We start from the raw sequence: 21,817 nt of genomic DNA, 5'->3' as shown, positions 1-21,817 counted from the left end.
GAGTTTGATTCCCAGTGGTTGCTATCAGTAGATGGATCCTCGAATCAGTAGGGAAGTGGCGCCAGGATAGTCTTGGAGGGGCCCAACGGGGTGTTGATTGAGCAAGCCCTGCGGTTCACCTTCAAGGCAAGCAACAACCAGACAGAGTATGAAGCCCTGATCGTAGGAATGCTTTTAGCCAAAGAGATGGGCGCGCGAAGCCTCTTGGCGAAGAGTGACTCGCTGCTGGTCACGGGGCATGTGACCGGGGAATATCAAGCAAATGACCCGCAGATGGCTGCGTATTTGAGGTACGTCCAAGTGCTGAAGGGAGCGTTCGCGGCGTTTGAGTTGGTGCACGTCCCGAGAGAGCAAAATTCCCGTGCTGACCTGCTCGCCAAGCTGGCCAACTCAGGCAAGGGGGGAAGGTAGAGGACGGTCATCCAAGAGACCCTCAAGGCGTCGCGAAAGTTTGTGGCAGATAACAAAGTGGATGTTCTCCAGATCAGTGCATCCAAGGGAAAGTCGGAGAGTCATCGGTCTTTCACTCAGGAGACGGCGAGAGTCCCTAGCATAAGTGTCTACCCGGCCTCGCCCACAGAAGGGGACCTCATGCAAGTGTGCGCCCTGGAAGAAGGAGACACCTGGATGACCCCCTACAGACGCTACCTTGCAGATGGGATCCTCCCGGTGGAGCCAAAAGAGGGCAAGAAGGTGAAAAGAAATTCCGCAAGGTATACCCTGGTGGACGGGACGTTATTCAGGCATGGGTTCACACACCCAATCTTGACGTGTGTAAGTGGAGATGAGTGCACAAGGATAATGGCTGAACTCCACGAAGGAATTTGTGGAAGCCACGTGGGGGGGGAGATCGTTAGCATCCAAGGTGGTACGTGCAAGCTTCTATTGGCCAACCGTAAGGCAAGATTGCATAGGGTACGCCCAGCGGTGCAAGCGGTGCCAACAACACGCCGATTAGCACAAGGCGCCGCAAGAAGAACTGAGGTCAATTTACAGCCCATGGCCTTTCCACACTTGGGGAATTGACATTCTGAGGCCTTTCCCATTGGGGATAAGGCAGATGAAGTACTTGATAGTAGGCATCGAGTACTTCACAAAGTGGATAGAAGCAGAACCGGTGGCACAGATCACTACACATAAGGTACAACACTTTGTTTGGAAAAACATTGTGTGTCGCTTCGGTGTACCGAGGCGTCTGGTCTCGAATAATGGTACTCAGTTTGCAAGCCAGCAACTGGGGAATTGTGTGCAGAGGTAGGCATCAAACAGGTGTTCGCATCAGTCAAACACCCCCAGACGAACGGACAGGTGGAGTCCGCGAATAGAATCTTGTTGAGAGGATTAAAGAGGAGGCTTGAGAAAGCCAAAGGAGTCTGGGCGGAGGAAGTGTTGAAACAAGTGGCGTTCAAGCTTTGAAGAATCCAAACCCTTTGAAGGATGATTAAGCCTTTGCTGTGCTTGGTGTTGCTGTGCTGGTTTAGTATAGTTCTGGGGTAGTTTGAGTATTGTAATCCACCCCTTGATCGTAAAGCATAAGCATCTCAATCTTTGTGAAAGTAAAATGTTTTCAAACTAAGTTAAAACAACCGATTGTTTTGTCGAAACAACCGATTGTTTGTACTTAGATGTTTTGAGAAAAAGATTGAAAACTGTTTTTAAAATGGTTGTACTGTTAAGAACCAAAACAACTGATTGATTCGAAGAAACAACCGATTGTTTGTTTTGAGACCATAACAGAAAAAATGTTTTATCTTTGACTGAGCTTTAAATGATTTAACTGCTTACACTCCAGTCATTAAATGCTTTGACCAATCTTTTAATGCAATGTAAGATTTTGTTAAGATTTGATAACAAACTACATCTTTGAATAAATTCAGAAAAACAGATTTGACAATTAAAATTTTTGACAAGTTTTTGTTAAGAGTTTTTGAGTTTTTCAAAGAGCTGAGATTGCTGAAAGTTTGTGATTGATCAAAGTTGTGGAATAGGATTCTGCTTGTATTGATTTCATATTATCTTCTGTAACAAGTTTAATCCTTTTACTCTCTGTGAAACAAGTTTTCGTTTCTGTGTTTGCTGAGATTGGTTGTGTGTTCTTGAGGGGATCAAGACCAACAATCTTGGTGTTGGTGTGTTTGCCAAGAAGAGTGTGTGTCTTGAGGTGTTCAAGGTCATTCTCTTGGTTGTTGTGTAAGTGACCAAGTTGTGATTGCTTAAGTGGATTTCCTCAGGGTTTCTGAGAAGACTGGATGTAGCTCTGGGTTTGGAGTGAACCAGTATAAACATCTGTGCGAAATCTCTCTATCCCTATCTCTTTAAATTCAGTTTTGTATTTGATAATTGGTATAAACAACCGATTGTTTCGGTAAAACAACCGATTGTTTTTCCAGTGTTGTGCTTTGCTTTATGTTTTTTGGTAAACTGAATTTCTTATCAATGGTTTCCTGAGATAAATTCATTCTTGTTTTAAAAGTTTGCGAAAATCTTCTTTACACAATTCACCCCCCTCTAGTTTAAAGCCATCAATTCTAACAGGAAGTACCAAGGATAGTGTGAGCTTATCACACCACGCCCCAGACCTCCACCATGGAGACGCCGTTTAGCCTTGTGTACGGATCGGATGCGATGATCCCGATGGAGATTCATGAGAGCTCACCACGTTTCCAGAACTTTGTGGCGGAGGAGTCCAACGAGGAGAGGAGGGTGACTTTGGACCTGTTGGACGAGGCCAGGGAGGAGGCGAGAATAAAGGCTGAGGCAGTGAAGAGAAGGGTGGAGCACCAATACAGCTCCAAGGTGAGGCTTCGTCAGTTCCAGGTAGCGGACCTCGTCATGCGCAAGGCTCATCCATATGAGCTAGAGAACAAGCTGTCTCCCAAATGGATCGGGCCCTTTAGAGTGACCGAGGCTAAGGGGAATGGGTCGTATAGGCTTGAAACTCTGGAGGGAGGCCCCATCCCGCGCACTTGGAACGCGACGAACTTGAAGTTTTACTTTAGTTAAAGACTTTATGTAGTACACAGTTAAAAGGGGACACTATTTTTCCCTTTCGGGGGTATTTTAATGAGGTCACCCAAGTAAAAAATCAGTTTAAGTATACATTTTCTTGAATTTTCTTTTCTTGTAATGTAAGGAAACGTTAAAAAGAAAAGGTGTGGTTCATTAAGAAACGAACCCGTCACCATGGTGTTTAGACACCTTAGCAGGAGGGACGCGGATATCTCCTCTGGGCGTGGACACCAAGAGCGCGAGCTGCCTCGGACGTTTAGACACCCTAAAGGGAGCGGCGAGAGCGCACTCTATGGGCGTGGACGATGAGCGCAAGAGGTAAGTACAACGTAGTTAAAATCCGGGTGTCTAGTCCCTGAGGCAGGGGTTAACAGATTCCTTCGGGCCAGGTAAGAACAGCTAGCCCCGGTGTTTGATGTCTAGACACCTCGCAAGGAAGTGGCGGGGGGCGCCTCCTTCGGGTGTGGGCATCAGGCAGTGAGGTAGTTCGGAGCAGTGCAGAGCCAGGCGATCAGGTGCAGATACACGCCAGGTAGGAGAAGCGCCATCCTTCGGGAAACTTTCTCCTTAAGCGTAATCACCAAATCCCTGGTCGTCTTGGTGTTTAGATACACCGGGGACGATACGGCACTGCTTTCAGCATGCCTCTCCCCGGGCGTAGGCACCAAGCGCACTGATCGCCTTGGTGTTTTTAGACACACCGAGGACGAAACGGCGCTGCCTCCGGGCAGGCCTCTCCTCGGGCGTGGGCACCAAGTGCGCAGAGATAAGGGCTAGTTGCCTTGGTGTTTAGACACCCCGTGGATGATACGGCGCTGCTTCCAGCAGGCCTCTCCTCGGGCAGGGGCACTAAAGCACAACTTTGTCCTAAGTGTCTAGACATGCTGAGGACGAAACGACCTTGCGTTCAGCAGGTCTCTGCTTGAGCGTGGGCACCTAATACGAGTAAGTAGGCTTCGGCCAAGGTAAGCCCTCCTTCACCTTTGAGCGACGCAGAGGCCAGAAACACCTTCGGAAGCGGATGCCTCAGGGCCACGAACGTTGAGCAAAGATCGAAGGTTAAGAAAATCCCACGAGTTAGAAAGTAGAAGGGGAGAAAGGTATACACCTCGCCTTGGTTGAGAAGACGAGAAAGAAAGGCACGTGCTGCCTATGGTTCGCAAAGTAAGAGAACAAGATCGAAGTAAGTCTAAGGTAAAGTAACAAGATACACCTTTGAAACAGCAAGTGGAGACAATGGTCGACACAAAGATAAAGTGCAGGCATGTTTACCAAGCAGTAAAAGAAGAAAAGCATAAGTAAAGATATGAAGATGAAATGATTGATTATATTGAGTATGGCAGTACAAAGTGATAGGTAATTATGAAGGTACAAAGTTAAAGGGGAGGCTAATCCTCAGGAATAACTAAGGGAACGATTTTTCCCTCGACGATGTGGTTGAGCGGGCCGCAACTGGAGGTGTCAATCCCTGGATTTGCACATGCTGCTTGGGCTAGGGCCTCTGCGAACCCCTCGGCGAAAGCGCCCGCGGCGTCATCAACCAGCTCTTTCTCTGCCTTCTCAAAGTGCTCGGCTTGGGAGGCCATCTCTTTCTCTTTGCCAGCCAAAGCTTCGTCCTTTTCAGCCTGCAGTTTGGAGAAGTCAGTTTTCAACAAGTCGAAGGCTTCAGTTTTAGCATTGAGCGTCGCCTCCACCTCGCCCAGTTTTACTTCTCGAGAGACACAGTGGTCCTCAAGTTTCTTCATTTGGATCTTAGAGGTTTCAGCAGCATCTTGGAGCTCAGCGATCTTCACACGAAGAGGCACAGTTTGCCCAAGAAGCTCAGCGTAAGTTTGACCAGCCTCGTGTAGTCTTTTGTTGGCGACATCCTTTGCTTGTTGAGCTTCCTTCAGGGTTTCTTTGTAGGAGACCTCTTGGTGAAACCAGCGACGCTCTTGGGCCTGAGTTTGCTCCTTCAGCAAGGCCAGTTTTGATGGAGGAGGGCCAAGCACAACCCCTCATGAAAGGCTAGACCCTAAGTCAAGAGCGTCTAGACCCAAGCCAAGCATCTACGACCAAGCTAGGAGCGTCTAAGATCAAGCTAGGAGCGTCTAGGACAAGAAGACTTGGATCAAGCTATGAATGGGAGAATGACATATTAGTACATGTTCCGTGAAGGCCCATCAAGTGTAGCCTAGTTTTAATTGGGGTGTAAATAGCATAGCCATGTGGACAAATGTTTACTTTTCTGCACATTAGAATTAAGGAGGAGTTAACCTTGATTAGCTAAAGGTTTCTAGAAGCCTTCACTAATCAAGTTCGGCCATGTGTAAGTTGGAGGGCCATGTGCACCCATGTGCCATGTGCTCCATTTGCCACTTCTTTACATTTCATTTGGCTTACATTTGTGTAGCATTTAGGTCATCAAATCTGGTCCTCTTTAGCCTATAAAAAGAGGAGCCTACACCTTGTATTTTCAAGATTGAATAGAGTATTGTTATGCTGCCAATTTAGTGCCATACATTACTCCTTGCCTAGCTTCTAGGTTTTAATCTTCATTTGACCACCTTCAAAGGGGTTGGCCGAACCTCCCCATTTCCACACTCTTCATGCACCTTCAAGGTCACCACACCTCTTAGGAGGACCTTGTGCATCTCCTCCATTAAGCTTCTGCACCATCTTCAACAAACATCCAAGAAGAGCTCATAGGAAATCCATCATTTGGTATCATGAGCTATGGTTCTTCAAAGATGAGTAACTCTTTGTCTTTTTCTTTTTGAGTTCTTCTTGAATCCGTGTTGTTCTTCATCTTACATATTTGTCTTGCTGTTTTTTAATTTTTATTTTGAATTGGTGTGCTGTTTGGAAATTCCAATCGGTGCATTTTGTTCAATTGTTCTTGAACAATCTTTGTGCAATTTTTGGTAGGATTCCATATAGTTTGTGTTTCTGTTTTATTTTAGGTATTTGAGTCCTTATTGCAATTTTAATTGGTTCATATTATGTTCATTTGAGTCTTTTAATTTCTGAATCTATATGTGTTTTGTCTAGTCATGTTCTTCCAAAATGTCATCAAATCATAGTAGTACTTTGTTTAGCTTATTTGTTTCTTGTTTTTGGTATAAATGCTTGATCTAAATCTGCTGTGTTTTTTATCCTTTGGTGCTTTTTATTTTTAGCTTGAGTTCATATTTGTGTTTAGATCTACACAAATTCCTTTTCACCAATTCCATTGTGTTTTTCTTTTGGTATATCTTGCTGTTTTTTTCGGATTTAGAGAATCCCCTGTTTTGCATAACTCTGTGCTGGCTGTTTTGCTTAAGAAAATTATTTTCCCACATAAGAAAATTCTGATCCTCTGGATTTTGCAAGATTGAGGTGTTAAGGAAAAGACAAAAAATCAATAGAAAAAAAATGATAAATATTATAAAAACAGTGTGCAATCCTGACGCTACAACTGGCGTAACTGAACACTGATTTTAGAAAATTTATTAAAAACAAATGGTGCATGCGTTTGGAGTGAAACCAACGCCAGAATTTTGTTAAGATCTTGATTTATTTGCATATAAATTTTCAGAAGCAATTTCTAAAAGGCCAGCTCAGCATAAATCAGTGAAAATCACGCTCTTTGGACCACAACAATTATTTCAGTGGTGCTGTTTTTTATTTTGAAATCAAATCTAGTGCTATTCTCTAGGTTCCATTTTGTGTACCATCTTTTCTTTGAGTACCTTTTATTAGCTTGTCTATTTTCTTTGGAACTCTTTCTAGTTGTCACATTTTAATTCCTTTTGTGTGGTACTGTTTTTCAATTTAATTTGTTTCTTGCTTTAATTTTTTGACCTCTAAGCTTGGTGGTGGAATTAATTATCAATTGGTGTTTGATTGAGTGGGATTTGACTTGAGGGGATTCTAGTTTGCTTAATAGGTGCTGGATTGAAGAATTAATCACCTAATTCCAAGAGGAACAAAGGCAAGGGGCAGAAACAAACACCTTCTAAATACACCACATACATTGGAAGGCCCAACCAAGAAGAGACAACAAAAAGAAGTGCAAATAGAAAAATCAACAAAAGGGAGTTCATCTAATTTCTTTCTACTTAACTCTTGTTAATTACTTGTTTAATTACGCAATTAGACGGTGAGTGTGTCTTCAAGGGCTCCAAGTGTCCAAGAAGCCTCACCTAGGGCCGATTAGTTTAGAACTATCTAGTTTAGCAATTGTTAATTGTTTTAATTGTATCTCTTTGCTTTAATTAGCTACGCTTATTAATTCTCTTGTATTGTTTAAAGCTTTGTTAAATTTTCTTGGTTGATTAGATAGTTTGCATTATTTCTTGCATTCAAAATTTTGATTTCTCCAACTTGATTGTGTTTTAAGTGGTTTACTAAGAGAAAGATTTGTGTGAAGATTTGGAGGGATAGTTTTTGGCTAAGGCAAGACTTGGTATTTAAGTAGTCCATTGTGACTCACCTCTCTTACTTGGAAAACTACCTTCTTTAACTTCCCTAATTTTTCTCAAAGTAAAACACTTTTATACACAAAGCTCTAGCCATGTCTTCTCCATCTCATTCTCAAAGTCTATTGAAAGTGATGTAAAGTCCATAAAATCTATTTTAAAACAACTTGCAAAGGAGGTACAACTCATTTCATATAGACAATTGGAAAATGAGTCTAAAATCAATGAGTTAGCTAGAGCAAAGGAAGAGAAATCCCAAAGTTCAAAAAAATCCAATAACCATGCATCTCTTTCACAAATCCAAGAATCTCTAGGGGAGGGAAGCCTTAGAATCCATGATTACTACCAACCACCCCTTAGGAGAAATAGAAGAAGAGAGGAAGAGAGCCCAAGGGAAGTAAGGGTAGACCTACCCCATTTCTATGCTAAGGAAGATGTAGAGGTATACCTAGATTGGGAGATGAAAGTAGAGCAACTCTTTGCTTGCCATAGGGTGAGTGAAGAAAGGAAGGTACCCTTAGCAACCCTTAGTTTCCAAAGTAATGTCATGTATTGGTGGACAATTTAGTGCCATACATTACTCCTTGCCTAGGTTCTAGGTTTTAATCTTCATTTCACCACCTTCAAAGGGGCTGGCCGAACCTCCCCATTTCCACACTCTTCATGCACCTTCAAGGTCACCACACCTCTTAGGAGGACCTTGTCCATCTCCTCCATTAAGCTTCTGCACCATCTTCAACAAACATCCAAGAAGAGCTCATAGGAAATCCATCAAGTTCTTTCTCATGAGCAAGGCAGTCGTTGGCTTTTGCCTCAGTTTGCTCCTGCCAAGAGCGGACGTTGGAAAGGTATTCCCCAATGCAGTAGGCAACACCTTCTTCTCTGGTCTTGTCAGCCAAGCCTCCCGGCGTCGCCTGGTGCATAAAGCCTCTTATGAAGCCTTGAACTGGTTGGGGAAGCTCTGGGGTCGGCATAGAATCAGGTGTGGGCACGGACTCAACCCCACCGAGGTGACGACCTTGTTGGTCCTCCTCCTCTTGAAGACTTGCCCGTCCTCAGTGTCCTCATCATCCTTAGAAGGAATCACCACCACCCCTTTGCCTTTGTCCAGGGGGGCTGGTATGGTTGCGGTTTCGACCATGGTGAGGGGCACGGCCGCGATGGGAGGTGGAGAGCTAGGAGTGTGGGTGGCATGTAAGGAAGGAAGGTCTTGGTTAGGTGTTGTTGTTGGGAGGGTTTGAGAATGGGATGTTGGATAGGTTGGAGGAGTAGGCTCAGGGGCTGGGCGTGTGGAGGCATCAACTCCTTTGGATGTGGTTTTGCCCCAGGCTGTCAAAGCCTTGGCGAGCCTCATCCTCTTGCTCATGTCCATTTTCGAATCTGCACCAAGGAAGCAAACAAAGCAGTGGTTAGGTACAGGCTAAGTCAAAACATGAAGCATAATCAGATATACTATGGAGACCTAAAGCAAACAGACAGTTCACATACGAACAAGAGCAAACACTAGCAGAAGCAGGAACCAAAGAAGATGAGTGGGGAATAGTTCCCATACTGAGGTATTGAGTGAGGGTTGTGGAGTTGTATTCACGTGCTATCAATTAAGCAGTGTCTAAGACCCCTACGCTTGCCAAGAGCAAGCACACCTCTCGATTGCAAGAAGGTAGTTCATCCAAGGATTTGGGCTTGGTCAATCCTGGTTGTTTCACCCAGTACAGTGGAAAGCCATCTAGTGCTGAGTGGTCGTGGTCAGTACAGCACACTCAAAAAAACTTCCCTCTCCATCCCTTATAGGATTGTTGGAATAGGGATAGAAGGATTCTCCCGACGATACCGCTGAAGCTGACCCTGAGGCTTTTCCCCTGTTTTTTAATTTCGAAAAAGTGGAGGAATATGTCCACGGAGGGGGCCTGGCCAAAGTATCCACAGAGGATCCCGAACGCTCTGACAAAGGCCCAACTATTGGGGTGTAGCTAGGAAGGGGCGACATTTATCTCAGTCAGGAGCTCTCTCTCGAATCCAGAGAAGGGCAAACGCAGACCTATGCCTTTGAACACGGTCTGATAGAAGAAGAAGAAAGCCTCCCCATTGTTTGACTGGTCGTCCACACAAACGGGCTCCCTGGGTGTGCAAGGACGCACAAATATGTAGGCATCATGCCTCTTGGCGAAGGCACTGCCTTTGTAAATGCCTGGTTCGCCCACATGGGCCCTCTAGTCAGATAAGTTGGTTAAGGTGGAAGTCTCAGCAAGCAGCTCGTCAGAAGCCCAAGTTTATCGGGATTTGTAGTTGACGCTGGGAGGTGGAGGGTTGGCGGTGGTTTTGGTACGCACCATGATGCGGCTAAAAAGCTGAGCAGAAAGAAATACAAGGGTTTAGTAAGCAAAGGGTCATGGTATCAAAATGGGAAGAAATCCCAGGAACCCCTACCCCCAAGAGAAGCTCAGAAAATGGGGAAAATGGAGGAGTGAGAGGAAGAGCGCGAATGCGAGAAATATAAACAGACCCAGGCAGTTATATCAGTACAAAAAGTCGAGAGAAAGAGCTGTCGAAGAAGAAAAATCATACCTTTGGATGATCGTAGTGATGAAGATTTCGGGTGTGAGGAGAGAGTTTAGAGAAAAGCTTCGAGAAGGAAGGAATCACAAGAGCTTCAGGAAGAAGATGAACAGTGAAGAAATGGGTGTAATTGATGGAACAGTGCTCAGAGCGCGCATATTTTGAAAGGTATAACGTAAACCTTGAGAAGATTAAAGCATAACTTAAGGTGTCACGTCACCAGCACAGGAACATCCCATCACCAGAACGCCACGTGGACGGTAGGGCGAGGCCTTAGTCTTTTCACTAAAAACAAGTTATCAGCTCAAGACTGGGGGGCTTGTGTACCGACCCGTCCTCGGGCGTTGACCAAAGTCAACATGTGGTAGGACCCACCAGGGGCTCCAAGAGGGAAAGTCAATATGTCGACCGCTTTGGGTGTTGACCGCTTAGGGCGTCGCCAGGTATGGGCGTCGCCAGCTTTGGGCGTCGGCAGGTTTAGGTGTCGCCCACTTTAAAGGCGTGACCCGTTGTCCCAAGAGCGTGCTTTGGCCCAGATGGTGCCACCCCCCGATACCCACGGGTAGGGAAGACCGTGGAGGGGGCGGCACAGTAAGAGGCCACGGAACGGGCGTGGAGGCCTCAGGCCTGGGTACCTCAGAACAGTAATAAGGAGAAGAGAAAAGTGACTTCAAGGCCTTATTCCCAGTACCAGTAGGGAGTGACCTGACTCATGAAGTACCCATGCATGAGGTGTAGGGACGTGGCAATCCGCGCCACCTTTGGAGAATCGCTGGGACAGACACGACCTGGGAGAGGGCCATGTCCCAGGGGTAATCTACGTGCATGGTGCGAGAGGAAGGCTGAGATACTCCCAGGGCGAGTGGCTAGAGGCTGGGGAGCATGAGTTGGCACCCAGGTAGTCATCCCCTGCGCCGGATACACTTCGAGGAGGGAAGACTTACGCGCTAGGATTTCCCTAAGTTGGGTTACAGCGTCGTAAGGCCTTCCACGTGGAGTTGCGCTTAAGTCATAAGTGACACGTGGCAGTAGCACTGACACCCAAGGTATATAAGCTTTTTTAAAAGCTTAGTGAGGTACATTTTTTAACATTTTTACACACGCTTGAATCATTTGCCAGCTTACACTTTGTACGCACGAGTGATTTGAGCACCAGAGAGAATTTAGTTAGAAAACAGTTACGCACCTTCAGAACACCTGAGTCACAGTGTTCCGATACGGAGGTGCACGGTGTTTACCGCCTTACTGACTTGATCGTCAGAGTGCAAACGACCGCGAGGGCGCCCTTTGTTCTCTCTGTTTCAGGTACTCACGGCGGCGAAGGGTGGTGATCTGGAACAAAGACGAAGGAGTCCTTGATACGCGAGTTTAGTTACGCACGAAATACGATCTGGTCAACCGACAGGAACATTTTTTAGTAATGAGTGCATGATCATGCATCTCTATTTTTATTTTATATAAAAATGGTGATGTTTTGACACTAAAAAAACATTTCTTTGACAAAGAAACAATAATAATATTTTTTTAATTTAAAATTTTAATATATTATTATATTATTGAAATGTGTTATATAATGAATATAATTTTTTAAAAGAGTGTAAAAATATTATTTTTCTAAATATAAATGACATTTAATGTTTATCTGACACCTAAGTCAATCTTTTAAAGCTAAAGATAAGATCCCATTTGATAAGACTTCTTCTATTTCGTTAAACTTCAATATGATCATTAATGGAGTTGGATAAATTACTGCTTCAACTTAGCTAATTAATATATAAATGATGTCAGATGTGGAAAATTTGGTCGTCGATGCTGAAGAATCATGATTACGTTCATGCCTCAAATTCCAATTTGAACAATGACAGGTTCTACAAGTTTAATAGAATAACCTCAGTTGTTACATGGTTTCATATTATATCCCACGTTGGTGTCAGTTAACTAAAGAACACTATAAGATGGACCCTAATTCATATATATATTGCTTTTGTCTTTTCTTCCCTCTCAACTTTATAAAAATGAAAGTATAAGATTATTATAATAACCACGCGACACTTTCTCTTTTTCTATATCAATTAAGTTAACATAGACAGACTGATATATGTGTCGAGAATAATAACTTTTATTTTTTCTTTCAACCACAAATATTATTCTCCTAGAGATATAATTCTTCTGAGTCGTGACCAACGTAGATATATTATGATGAAACTAATTCTTTTGACTGAACTTTTTTCACTGTTATCAAAATTGAAATCTTGATAAAAAAAATACGTGTATCGATTAAAACTTGAATAATAATAAAAAATTTATATAAATATACTAAACAACAGTAGAATAACACATATATATATATATAGTTATAAAACTTATATATTTCATTATGTGGTAGAAATTAAGCGTTTAGTAGACATCATAAGATTAAAGAAAAACACCTTATTAGGGACACTAGACTAGAAGGTGCTTATACTAGCTAGAAAAGAAAATGATGATTAGAGATTCAACGCGCATATATATATATATATATATATACTCAATTAAACTCTTTAAGATTAATATATGGATTAAGCAACACTCAAACAGTTGGATAAGAAGCACTGGTAGCAATTCCACATAAACCTTCCTTGGCATGTATATCTCGCTTCATCCTTATGTAGCCTTTCTCACCCCATTCAGTTCCCCATGAATTCTTTACTAGCCAATACTTAGGACCATCACCAGCTTTTCCATAACCAACCACTGTAACAGAATGATCAATTTCAGTCCCACACTTTCCTGTAAATATCCCACTTGAATAAAACTGGAAAGCAGACCCTCCAGCTTCAACATAAGCTGACACTGGTTGATGTGCCACAGCTTTTAGGAGTGCCTTTTCACTATTACCAGGAACTTTCTCGTACCCTTTGATCTTAGCTACACCATGACTTTCCTTCTTAACCTTACAACTCTTGTTAACTCCTTTGTAGGGGTAGTATGTTTCACTTGCTATTCCTCCCTTTTTAGCAAGAAATTCAAAGGCATCTTCCACATAACCACCATTGCATCCGTCGCTGTCACCTCTGACACAATCTACTAGTTCTTGTTCTGACAGGGACACCAATTCACCTTTAGTTATATGATGGAGACCCTCAATTGTAGCCACAGTTGAAAATGCCCAACAACTTCCTGTTTGCACAAACAAAACCAAGTTGATATATATTAGACATTTCTTAATGGATCACCAATGGAATCTTACGACAGATGGAAAATAGAATCTTACGACATGTTCCTTGGTCTTTGATTGGAGTAACAGCGCCTCTTTTCCTCCAGTTCATGGTAGCAGGAATCTTAGTGACACTGTCATACTTAAACGATGTTTCTGCTGCTGACCACACTCTACCTTCCTTGCTCTGAGCATTAGTCAGTAAAGCCTTAAATTCTTCATTATGAAGGTCAGCAAATTTGTTAATGCTGAGGTTGAAAGGTTTGTCCCCAGCAGCATTGAAGGACTCAATGAACTGCACATTGTTCTTGAATATTTGTAAACGTTTCTCCTTCTCAGCATCATCCTTGTAGACCTTACCATACTGTGTCATCCACTTCTCATGTCTCTCTGACGAGAAGGCCTCAGGCAACCTGCGAGACACTACATGGCAAGTCCACAAGGTGAAAACAAGGAACAAAACAAAAAGATAGTTGTTTTTGTCAAATGAACTCATAATGTAATCAGAACAATAGGTTTAGAGTAGGTTTGTTGAAGTGTTCTTTGTAACACAGACAAAGAAAATTGTTTTGGTTTGGAGCAAAGGCAATGACAATTGCAGGTAATTTATAGTGGTGAGGAGCACCTCAACATTTGTTTCATAGTGCATCGAATAGTAGACAGCACAATTTGAGCGACTTTCTACTTGGATTCTCGACCGCACTGAACCACGTGTGTCATGCGAATTCGTCGAGTCATTTGTTCGCTTTCGACGAAAGATCCTTTTCCTTTCCAATTGATGTAGAATTAGACGACCACACGTGCTAAACCCCTCTTATAAGAACGTGTTGCAATTTAATCTGTTAACAAAAACGAAGCATACCATCATTCTTATGTTCAGAAAAGAGGGTGTATAAAAGTTTTTGCTTACGCCAGCCCTAAATGGCGCGAGTTATGTATGGAATGTGGGGGTAATCATGCCTTATATAGCTATAAATAAATAGTCAGAATTACTAAATACGCCACACCGTGTATATAATTATATGACCACTACGACTACATTTATTTTTAATTGTTTTTAATTTTGTTCAATTTTTCTCTTCCTAACCCTAAAAAAATTTCAATTTATCTACGAAACAATTTGGTAGGTAAATTAAAAACAGCAGGTGACCCAAAACCAAGTTCTTGAAGAATATCCAAAGAAACTTTAACCATTACACGAGTAAAGTTTTGTTATCATATTATAATTATTATTATACTTATTAATATAATTATCAATATTAATAACATTATTCATATATTTAATATCATTATTCATATATTTAATATCATTATTAATATTATTAAATATTATTATTATTAATATTATTAAATATTATTATTATTAATATTATTAAATATTATTACTATCATTACTATTAAATATTATAAGTACTATTAAATATTATTAATATTATTAAATTATTAAATATTCTTAATATTATTAAATATGATTAATATTATAAAATATTTGTTTCGCCAGTTGACCTGATCGCCGGTTGACTCTGAAAACAGGTTATGACTCTGTCTGCCTCGGTTGGATTTGCTCTTTCCTTGGTATGTTGGAACGCGGCTCCTTTGAAACAGAGGGGGCCTACCTGTTGATTGCACTTCGACGATTAAGTCAGTACTAGCTAAGAAACAATGAGTAAGTAAGCAAGTAGTTTCAGTCTTAGAAACGGTGTATCTTTACCAGGGATCCTGATTCCCTTTTATAGACTACTTTTAGGTTACTTCATCGTAACAACCCTTCTCTCATGAGAACCTTATCTTGAGTGAAAGTAGGTTCGATGGGAGGACAGTTTGTTACAATGTCGCACAATCTTAGCGTAACAACCACACAAAATCTTCCTCCTTGGAGTGCATAATCTTAACAACATGGCCCCCAGGGTACCACCTCATGTACCAGCATCATGGGGCCCATTTGTTACTGTAGGCAGTCTAGCCTTTACGTATCATCCATGCAGCTTACCCCTAAAAACCCTAGCGCTCTCGGGCCTAGGCATCTTTAGGAGATATTTACTTGTGCTAGGCCCAAATGCACTATACACACCACATGCATTTTCTCGCCGATCAAGTCTTACATATATACGAGTTTCCACACACGCATTCTTGGGGCCCACTTATGTAGCCCATTAACTCGACCAAACCACCGACCTGATTTGCATAAAAAAGGTGTCGATGTCTAATCACCAAAGCGTTAAGCTCCACGCTCTGGTCCAATACAATATTATTAAATATTATTAATATTAGTAAATGTTATTAAATATTATTAATATTAGTAAATGTTATTAATTTTATTAAATAATATTAATATGATTAAATATTAATAAATATTATTAATATTATTAAATATCATTAATATTATAAAATATTAATAATATTATTAAATATTAATATTATTAGTATTATTAATATTATTGTTCTTGCCGGTTGACCTGGTCGTCGGTTGACTTCAAAGGCAAGTGATGACTCTTCCTATTTCTGGTGGATTTTGTGTTTCCCTTTGGATGTTGGAAGGCGGCTCCGTTGAAACAGAGGGGTCCTACCTGTTGATTGCACTCCGACGATCAAGTCAGTTTCGGCTTACAGAAACAATAAGTTTCAATCTTAGAAACAGTCCAAAACACATGAATTCCTTCTTCTGAGAATTGCATTTGTTTTTTTTTTTTTTCTGTTTTAGATTTCCTTTTGTAAGATAGATCACCCAACCCCGAACTACAAAACCCTGTATCCTTGGGCTTCTAGTGACCTGTTAGGGGAGACCTCAGATTTTACCACCCATGCCAGCATAGTGACCTATAGGAAGAGCACCTTAAAAAACACTACCTTTTTGGCAAAGAGCACGACAAGTTCGTCAAAGTTGTACCTTGCAGGGTGGGTGAACCGGTCTTTTGTGATGAGTCGTCAGACCCAGAGGGCCCGTTTTGTTTCATTTACTCCACCATCTTCAAGAAACTCTTTCTACGTCTTCCCTTTCCCAACTTTGAGAGGGCCCTCCTTACTGAGATCAACGTTGCCCCTGCCCAGGTACACCCAAATAGCTGGGCGTTTGTTCGGGCATTCTCCATTTTGTGTCACCACTTTGGCCATCCGCCATCAGTGGATGTATTCCTTTATTTTTTCAAAGCCAAGAGCCCAGGTCAGAAATTGTGGGTGAGCTTCAATGGGGTTGCTGGGAAAGTCTTGCTAACCCTCTACCAACAATCGTAGAAAGGCTTCAAGGGTAAGTTCTTCATGATTCGTTACAGCGCTAATGATCTGCTATCCTTCTTATGGTCGAGCTTCAGACTCAGATGGTTGAGCTCCCTCTTGCTGGGAATGCCCCCCAGCGCCTCTTCTCCCCGCGACATTGTGGTGCAGGAGGGTAGAGGTGAAAGTGCCTTGGAGGGAGACCAGTGGGACTCCTCTTCTGACCTATCTTCCTTCCTATAAAAGATGTTGCACTCTGGTATAGTTAAAGAGAGGCTAGAGAATTTGGAAGAGGTTCCCCTGATGGAGCACATGTCGAGGCAACTAGGGGAATCCCTAGTTGCGATCAGTCTTCTCCTTTCCAAGATGCGAAAGGCAAAGGAACTGGCCAACCAAGAAGTCCTCCAAACCGCTGAGCTCAAACGTCGAGTCACTGAACTTTCCCTAGAGGTGGAGGAGCTTCGAAGAACTCATCAAGAGACCAAGGCCCTCCTGTTTGGGAAATCCCAGGAGACGAGGGATTATATGCTATGAACAACGACCTTCGCATTGAGGTGGAGAGGCTGAAAGGGGAGTTGGCCAACAGCGACGAGAAGATGGCTAAGCAGAAGGAGGAGTTGGTCCAAAAGGATGAACTCTTTCAACAGACCAAGGACAACCTTACAAGCTATGCCACCGACTCCTATGCAGCGGGCTTCGAGGATGCCATAGCTCAGGTTACCTACATGCATCCTGAGGTGGATCTCTCCCATACAAGGTTAAATAAAACTGTTGTAGATGGGTAGTTAGTGGATGTGGAATAGCAGTGGTGAACTTCCTTGCTATTGTCTTATTTTGTAACGTAACGAACAACTAACTATTTTGTACACACACACACACATATATATATATGAATGTTTTCCTTTTCCAAGCTTACCACTTAGTGTATGAATGTTTTTCTTTTTGACTTCGGCTAACTTATATGCCTTGAATCGAGTTTGACAACAAGTAGCACGCCAACAATCGCCCCTACTTTAAGTAACACGGTCCTCCATGAACCTCCATGCTTATACTCTTGGGATCTCATCAAGGGAAGACTTCACTCCCACTCTTGGTATCTTACCAAGGGGAGAGGTTCAATAGGAACCTTGGTTCATTATGAACCTTTCTTGTTCCCGACCTTGGCGTATTTACCCAAGGGGGAGGTTCACTAGGAACCCTGTTTGTTCCCGACCATGGCGTAATTATCCAAAGGGGGAGGTTCACTAGGAACCCTGTTTGTTTCCGACCTTGGCGTATATACCCAAAGGGGGAGGTTCACTAGGAACCCTGATTCATAATGTATCGCAAGCGTATTCTCCAAATAACTTTTATTGGGTGACCTCATTAAAAAACCCTGATAAGGGAAAAAGAGTGCCCCCTTGAATAATCAAACTGCGTAATAGTATGATTAACTGAAATAAAATTTGAGATTAGCCCCATTCCATGTTCGGGGAATAATCCCGCCTTCCAAGGTCTTGAGTTTGTACACTCCGTTCTCGAGCACCTCTATTACATGGAATGGGCCAGTCCATATGGGCGACAACTTGTTCTCCAACTCGTAGGGGTGAGCCTTTCGCATTTCCAAGTCGGCAACCTGGAACTGTCGAGGTTTCAACTTGGACTTGTGCTTATACTCCACCCTTATCTTCAAAGCTTTAGCCTTGATGCGCGCTTCCTCCCTGACCTCGTCGAGCAGGTCTAAGTTTACACTTCTCTCCTCGTTAGACTCCTCAGCCACAAAGTTTTGGAATCGAGGTGAACTTTCTTGGATCTCAACGGGAATCATGGCATCTGATCCATACACCAGGCTAAAGGGTGACTCCTTGGTGGTGGATTGGGGAGTGGTATGGTAAGCCCACACAATTCTAGGGACGTTGTCTGCCCAAGCTCCCTTGGCTTTCTTCAGTCTTCTCTTTAGGCCCCTGAGCAAGACTCGGTTGGCAGATTCAACCTGTCCATTTGTTTGGGGGTGTTCAACCGATGCAAACACCTGCTTTATTTCGAGCTCCCTGCATAGTTTTCCTAGCTGCTGACTTGCGAACTGAGTGCCATTGTCAGACACTAAACGTTTTGGGATTCCAAATCGGCAAACTATGTTCTTTCACACAAAGTGTTTAACCTTGTGAGTTGTGATATGTGTAACAGGCTCGGCTTCTACCCAGGTATTTCATCTGACGAACTGCTAGAGGAAACAGACGCAGGATGTCAATCCCTCAGGTGAGAAAAGGCCATGGGCTATGGATCAACCGCAATTCCTCCAGGGGTGCATGATGTCAATCGGTGTGTTGTTGGCACTGCTTGCATCGCTGTGCGTAGCTCGTGCAGTCCTCCCTCATGGTTGGCCAGTAGTACCTTGCTTGAACGACCTTTGACGAGAGAGCTCGCTCGCCAATGTGACTCCCACAAATACCTTCATGGAGTTCAGCCATGATATGTGTGCACTGCTCACCACTCACACAGGATAGGATAGGGTGAGTGTAGCCATGCGTGAATAAATTTCCATCAACTAGAGTATACCTACCTACATTTTTCTTGACAACCTTGACTTCCGCTGGCTCCAGTGGGAGCAGGCCATCAGCCAGGTAACGCCTATAAGGTGTCATCCAAGTTTCACCTTCGTCGATTAGGCAAGCGTGCAATGAATCTCCCACTGACAAGTCATATGCGCTTATCCTAGGTACCATCAATGTTTCCTGGGTCAACGACCGGTGACCTCTTCTTCCACCTTCCAAGACACTTACCTGCTGGACCTCTTCCGTGCGGCCTGTGGTATTTCTGGGCATCTTTAAGGTTTCCTGGATGACTTTCCTCTGTCTGCCCCCATGCGTGAGTCAGTGAGCTTTGTGAGCAAGTCAGCTCGGGCATTCTGTTCCTTGGGGACGTGTAGAGCACGGCGTACTGTAGGTACGCAGCCATCTGAGGGTCTTTGGCCTGGTACTCGCCCGTGACTTGCCCAGTTATCAGCAGTGAGTCACTCTTCACTAACAAGCTTCGGGCGCCCATCTCCTTGGCTAGCAACATTCCTGCCACCAAGGCCTCATATTCAACTTGGTTGTTGCTAGCCTTGAAGGCGAATCATAGGGTTTGCTCAATCATCAGCCCATTTGGTCCTTCCAAAATGATGCCAACCCCACTACCCTGCTGGTTAGAAGACCCATCCACAAAGAGGACCCACTGGAAATCTCCTTCGAATAGCTCAACCACCCAACGCACCATCCGCCTTGCCACGTCAGCCTTTTGTAAGACCTTTCGAATGGGAAGGTCGGTCATCACGATCATAGTGAAACTCTAGAAGTAGTGGCGGAGCCTTCGTGCTGCAAAAACTACTGTTGGGCCGCCTTTTCTATGGCTTGATAACGCACCTCAGGCCCCTGTAGTACTTTGCTAACAAAATATATGGGTCTCTGGACGCGGTCCTGCTCCTGGACTATGACCAAGTTGATCGCCCGCTCTGTAATGGCGAAATACAGGCGAAGGGGGGTATCTGGAAGCACCAGAGGGCTGGCCAGGTACTCTTTCAGCTTGAGGAACGATTCTTCACACTGGTTTTCCACACAAACCTGCTATCCCTCTTTAAACAATGGAAATAGGGATGTCCCCTATCTTCTCCTGTTGATAAAAACTGGGACAGGGCGACCATTCATCCCGTCAACTGCTGCACCTCCTTCACTGAGGTCGGGCTCCTCATAGCTATGATCGCTACACACTTCTCGAGGTTTACCTCTATTCCCCGCTGGTGAGGAGGAACCCTAAAAAGTTGCCTGACTTTACCCCGAATACACACTTTTCGGGGTTTAACTTCCACTTATACTTGACTATTGTGGTGAATAGCTCCTCTAGGTCGGCGACGTGTTGGTCCTTCTCCTGGGAGGTGACGACCATATCATCTACGTAGGCCTACACATTTCGCCCTATCATAGGGGCGAGCACCCTGTCCATAAACTTATAACAATAGTTGGAGAGCTATATCATGAATGTTGTTTTGCATTAGTCTCTAGGTGCATCCGGATCTGATTATATCCTGAGAAGGCATCCAGAAAACTGAGAAGTTTGCAACTTGACGCGCTATCCACTAAGGCGTCAATGCTGGGCAACATATATGAGTCCTTCGGACAGGCCTTGTTCAGATCCGTGAAGTCAACACACATCCTCCAATTCTCGTTGGCCTTCTTGACCAACACCACATTTGCTAACCACTCAGGGTATTGGATCTCCCTTGTGTGGCCAACACTCAGCAGATTCTGGGTCTCTTGCCTGATGACCCGGCGTCTTTCATCATTAAACTTCCTCTGCCTCTGGCGGACAGGCCGAACCTTTGGGTCCATTGTGAGATGATGGCATAGGAAATCAGGGTCGATGCCAGGCATGTCCGAGGCTGACCATGCAAAGGCATCCAAATGTCGTGCGATTACCTCGACAATCTGGTCTTGTGTTTCCTGGTCTAGAGACTTGTCGGGTTTGCACTTCTTTCCCCCGATCTCCCTTTTCAACACCTCACCTGCGGGCTCAGGTCGCCTCTCCCGGGCCATCTCAGCATGGGCGACCCCTTCCCCCTTTTGAGGATGGCTGGTGATCGAGCACGCCCCTCTCTTTGTCTTTAGACTATTCTCATAACACTTTTTTTCCGCCTTCTGGTTGGACTTAATGGTGATTATTGCTCCCTCAAGAGAAGGCAATTTCATCTTCATATGCCTCGTCGAGGCTACTAATCTTATCCTGTTTAGGGCAGGTCTGCCCAAAAGGATGTTGTAGGCTGAAGAAGCGTTGACGATGAGATACCTTATATTGACGAAGCGAGATTTGGTGTCGTCTGTGAAAGTTGTCCTCAACTCCACATGCCCTCTTACATCCACCTGGTCTCCAGCAAAACCGTATAGACAGCCGTCGTAAGGTCTCAGCTGGTTAGGCGACAACTGCAACTTGTTGAAGGTCGACCAAAACATCACATCAGTTGAGCTCTCTTGGCCACACTCTGTGTTCCTTGTTGAAGTTTGTACCGACCAGGACATCGGAGGTGATGACGTGTTTGGCACGTGACCGTGTGGGGCGTGCTCAGCAGAACACGTGGGCAAATGAGAGACGAATGGTCCAGGAGTGGGCATGGTCGCCGATTCATGGAACCAGCGTTCTATAGTGAACATAGTCGGTTGTCGCCGGGTTTGTGTGTCATCGACGTGTTAAATAATGAGAGATCGGGTGGTCTGACGTCGCCGCGAGGAGCACATCGCCGGATCTCCCAGTGAACTCGTTGAAGCCGCTGGAGGCTCATAAGAGTAAGTTCAAGCGTATAGTTTCGGTAAGGTGGTTGTTGCGCCAGCATAGGGCGTGAAGGTCGTGTGGGTTAAAGGGGACAGCTTGCCCATCAGCAACAGGATTCCCAGAGTGG

At 43.9% G+C, this 21,817-nt stretch overlaps 3 protein-coding genes across 3 annotated transcripts; all 3 read right to left on the bottom strand.

The window, feature by feature from the left end:
* Positions 1-12,331: 12,331 nt before the first annotated feature.
* LOC137810341 (senescence-specific cysteine protease SAG39-like) lies at positions 12,332-13,781 on the bottom strand. The gene is made up of 2 exons (XM_068611557.1): positions 13,258-13,781; positions 12,332-13,163 (listed from the first exon to the last, which is right to left on the bottom strand). The coding sequence occupies exons 1-2, from the start codon at positions 13,694-13,696 to the stop codon at positions 12,574-12,576; spliced, it is 1,029 nt and encodes a 342-aa protein (XP_068467658.1). The 5' UTR covers positions 13,697-13,781; the 3' UTR covers positions 12,332-12,573.
* Positions 13,782-17,839: 4,058 nt separating this feature from the next.
* On the bottom strand, positions 17,840-19,452 carry LOC137838724 (uncharacterized). Its single transcript, XM_068647955.1, has 3 exons — positions 19,173-19,452; positions 18,842-19,081; positions 17,840-18,492 (listed from the first exon to the last, which is right to left on the bottom strand). Exons 1-3 carry the CDS (start codon positions 19,450-19,452, stop codon positions 17,840-17,842), a joined length of 1,173 nt encoding a protein of 390 aa, XP_068504056.1.
* Positions 19,453-20,399: 947 nt separating this feature from the next.
* On the bottom strand, positions 20,400-21,533 carry LOC137838720 (uncharacterized). Its single transcript, XM_068647950.1, has one exon. It carries the CDS (start codon positions 21,531-21,533, stop codon positions 20,400-20,402), a length of 1,134 nt encoding a protein of 377 aa, XP_068504051.1.
* Positions 21,534-21,817: the final 284 nt, after the last annotated feature.

Source organism: Phaseolus vulgaris, chromosome 11, assembly GCF_000499845.2.
Source record: "Phaseolus vulgaris cultivar G19833 chromosome 11, P. vulgaris v2.0, whole genome shotgun sequence".
NCBI lineage: Eukaryota > Viridiplantae > Streptophyta > Magnoliopsida > Fabales > Fabaceae > Phaseolus > Phaseolus vulgaris.
The sequence above is the reverse complement of the archived record's forward strand: the minus strand, read 5'-3'. Positions and strand labels throughout refer to the sequence as shown.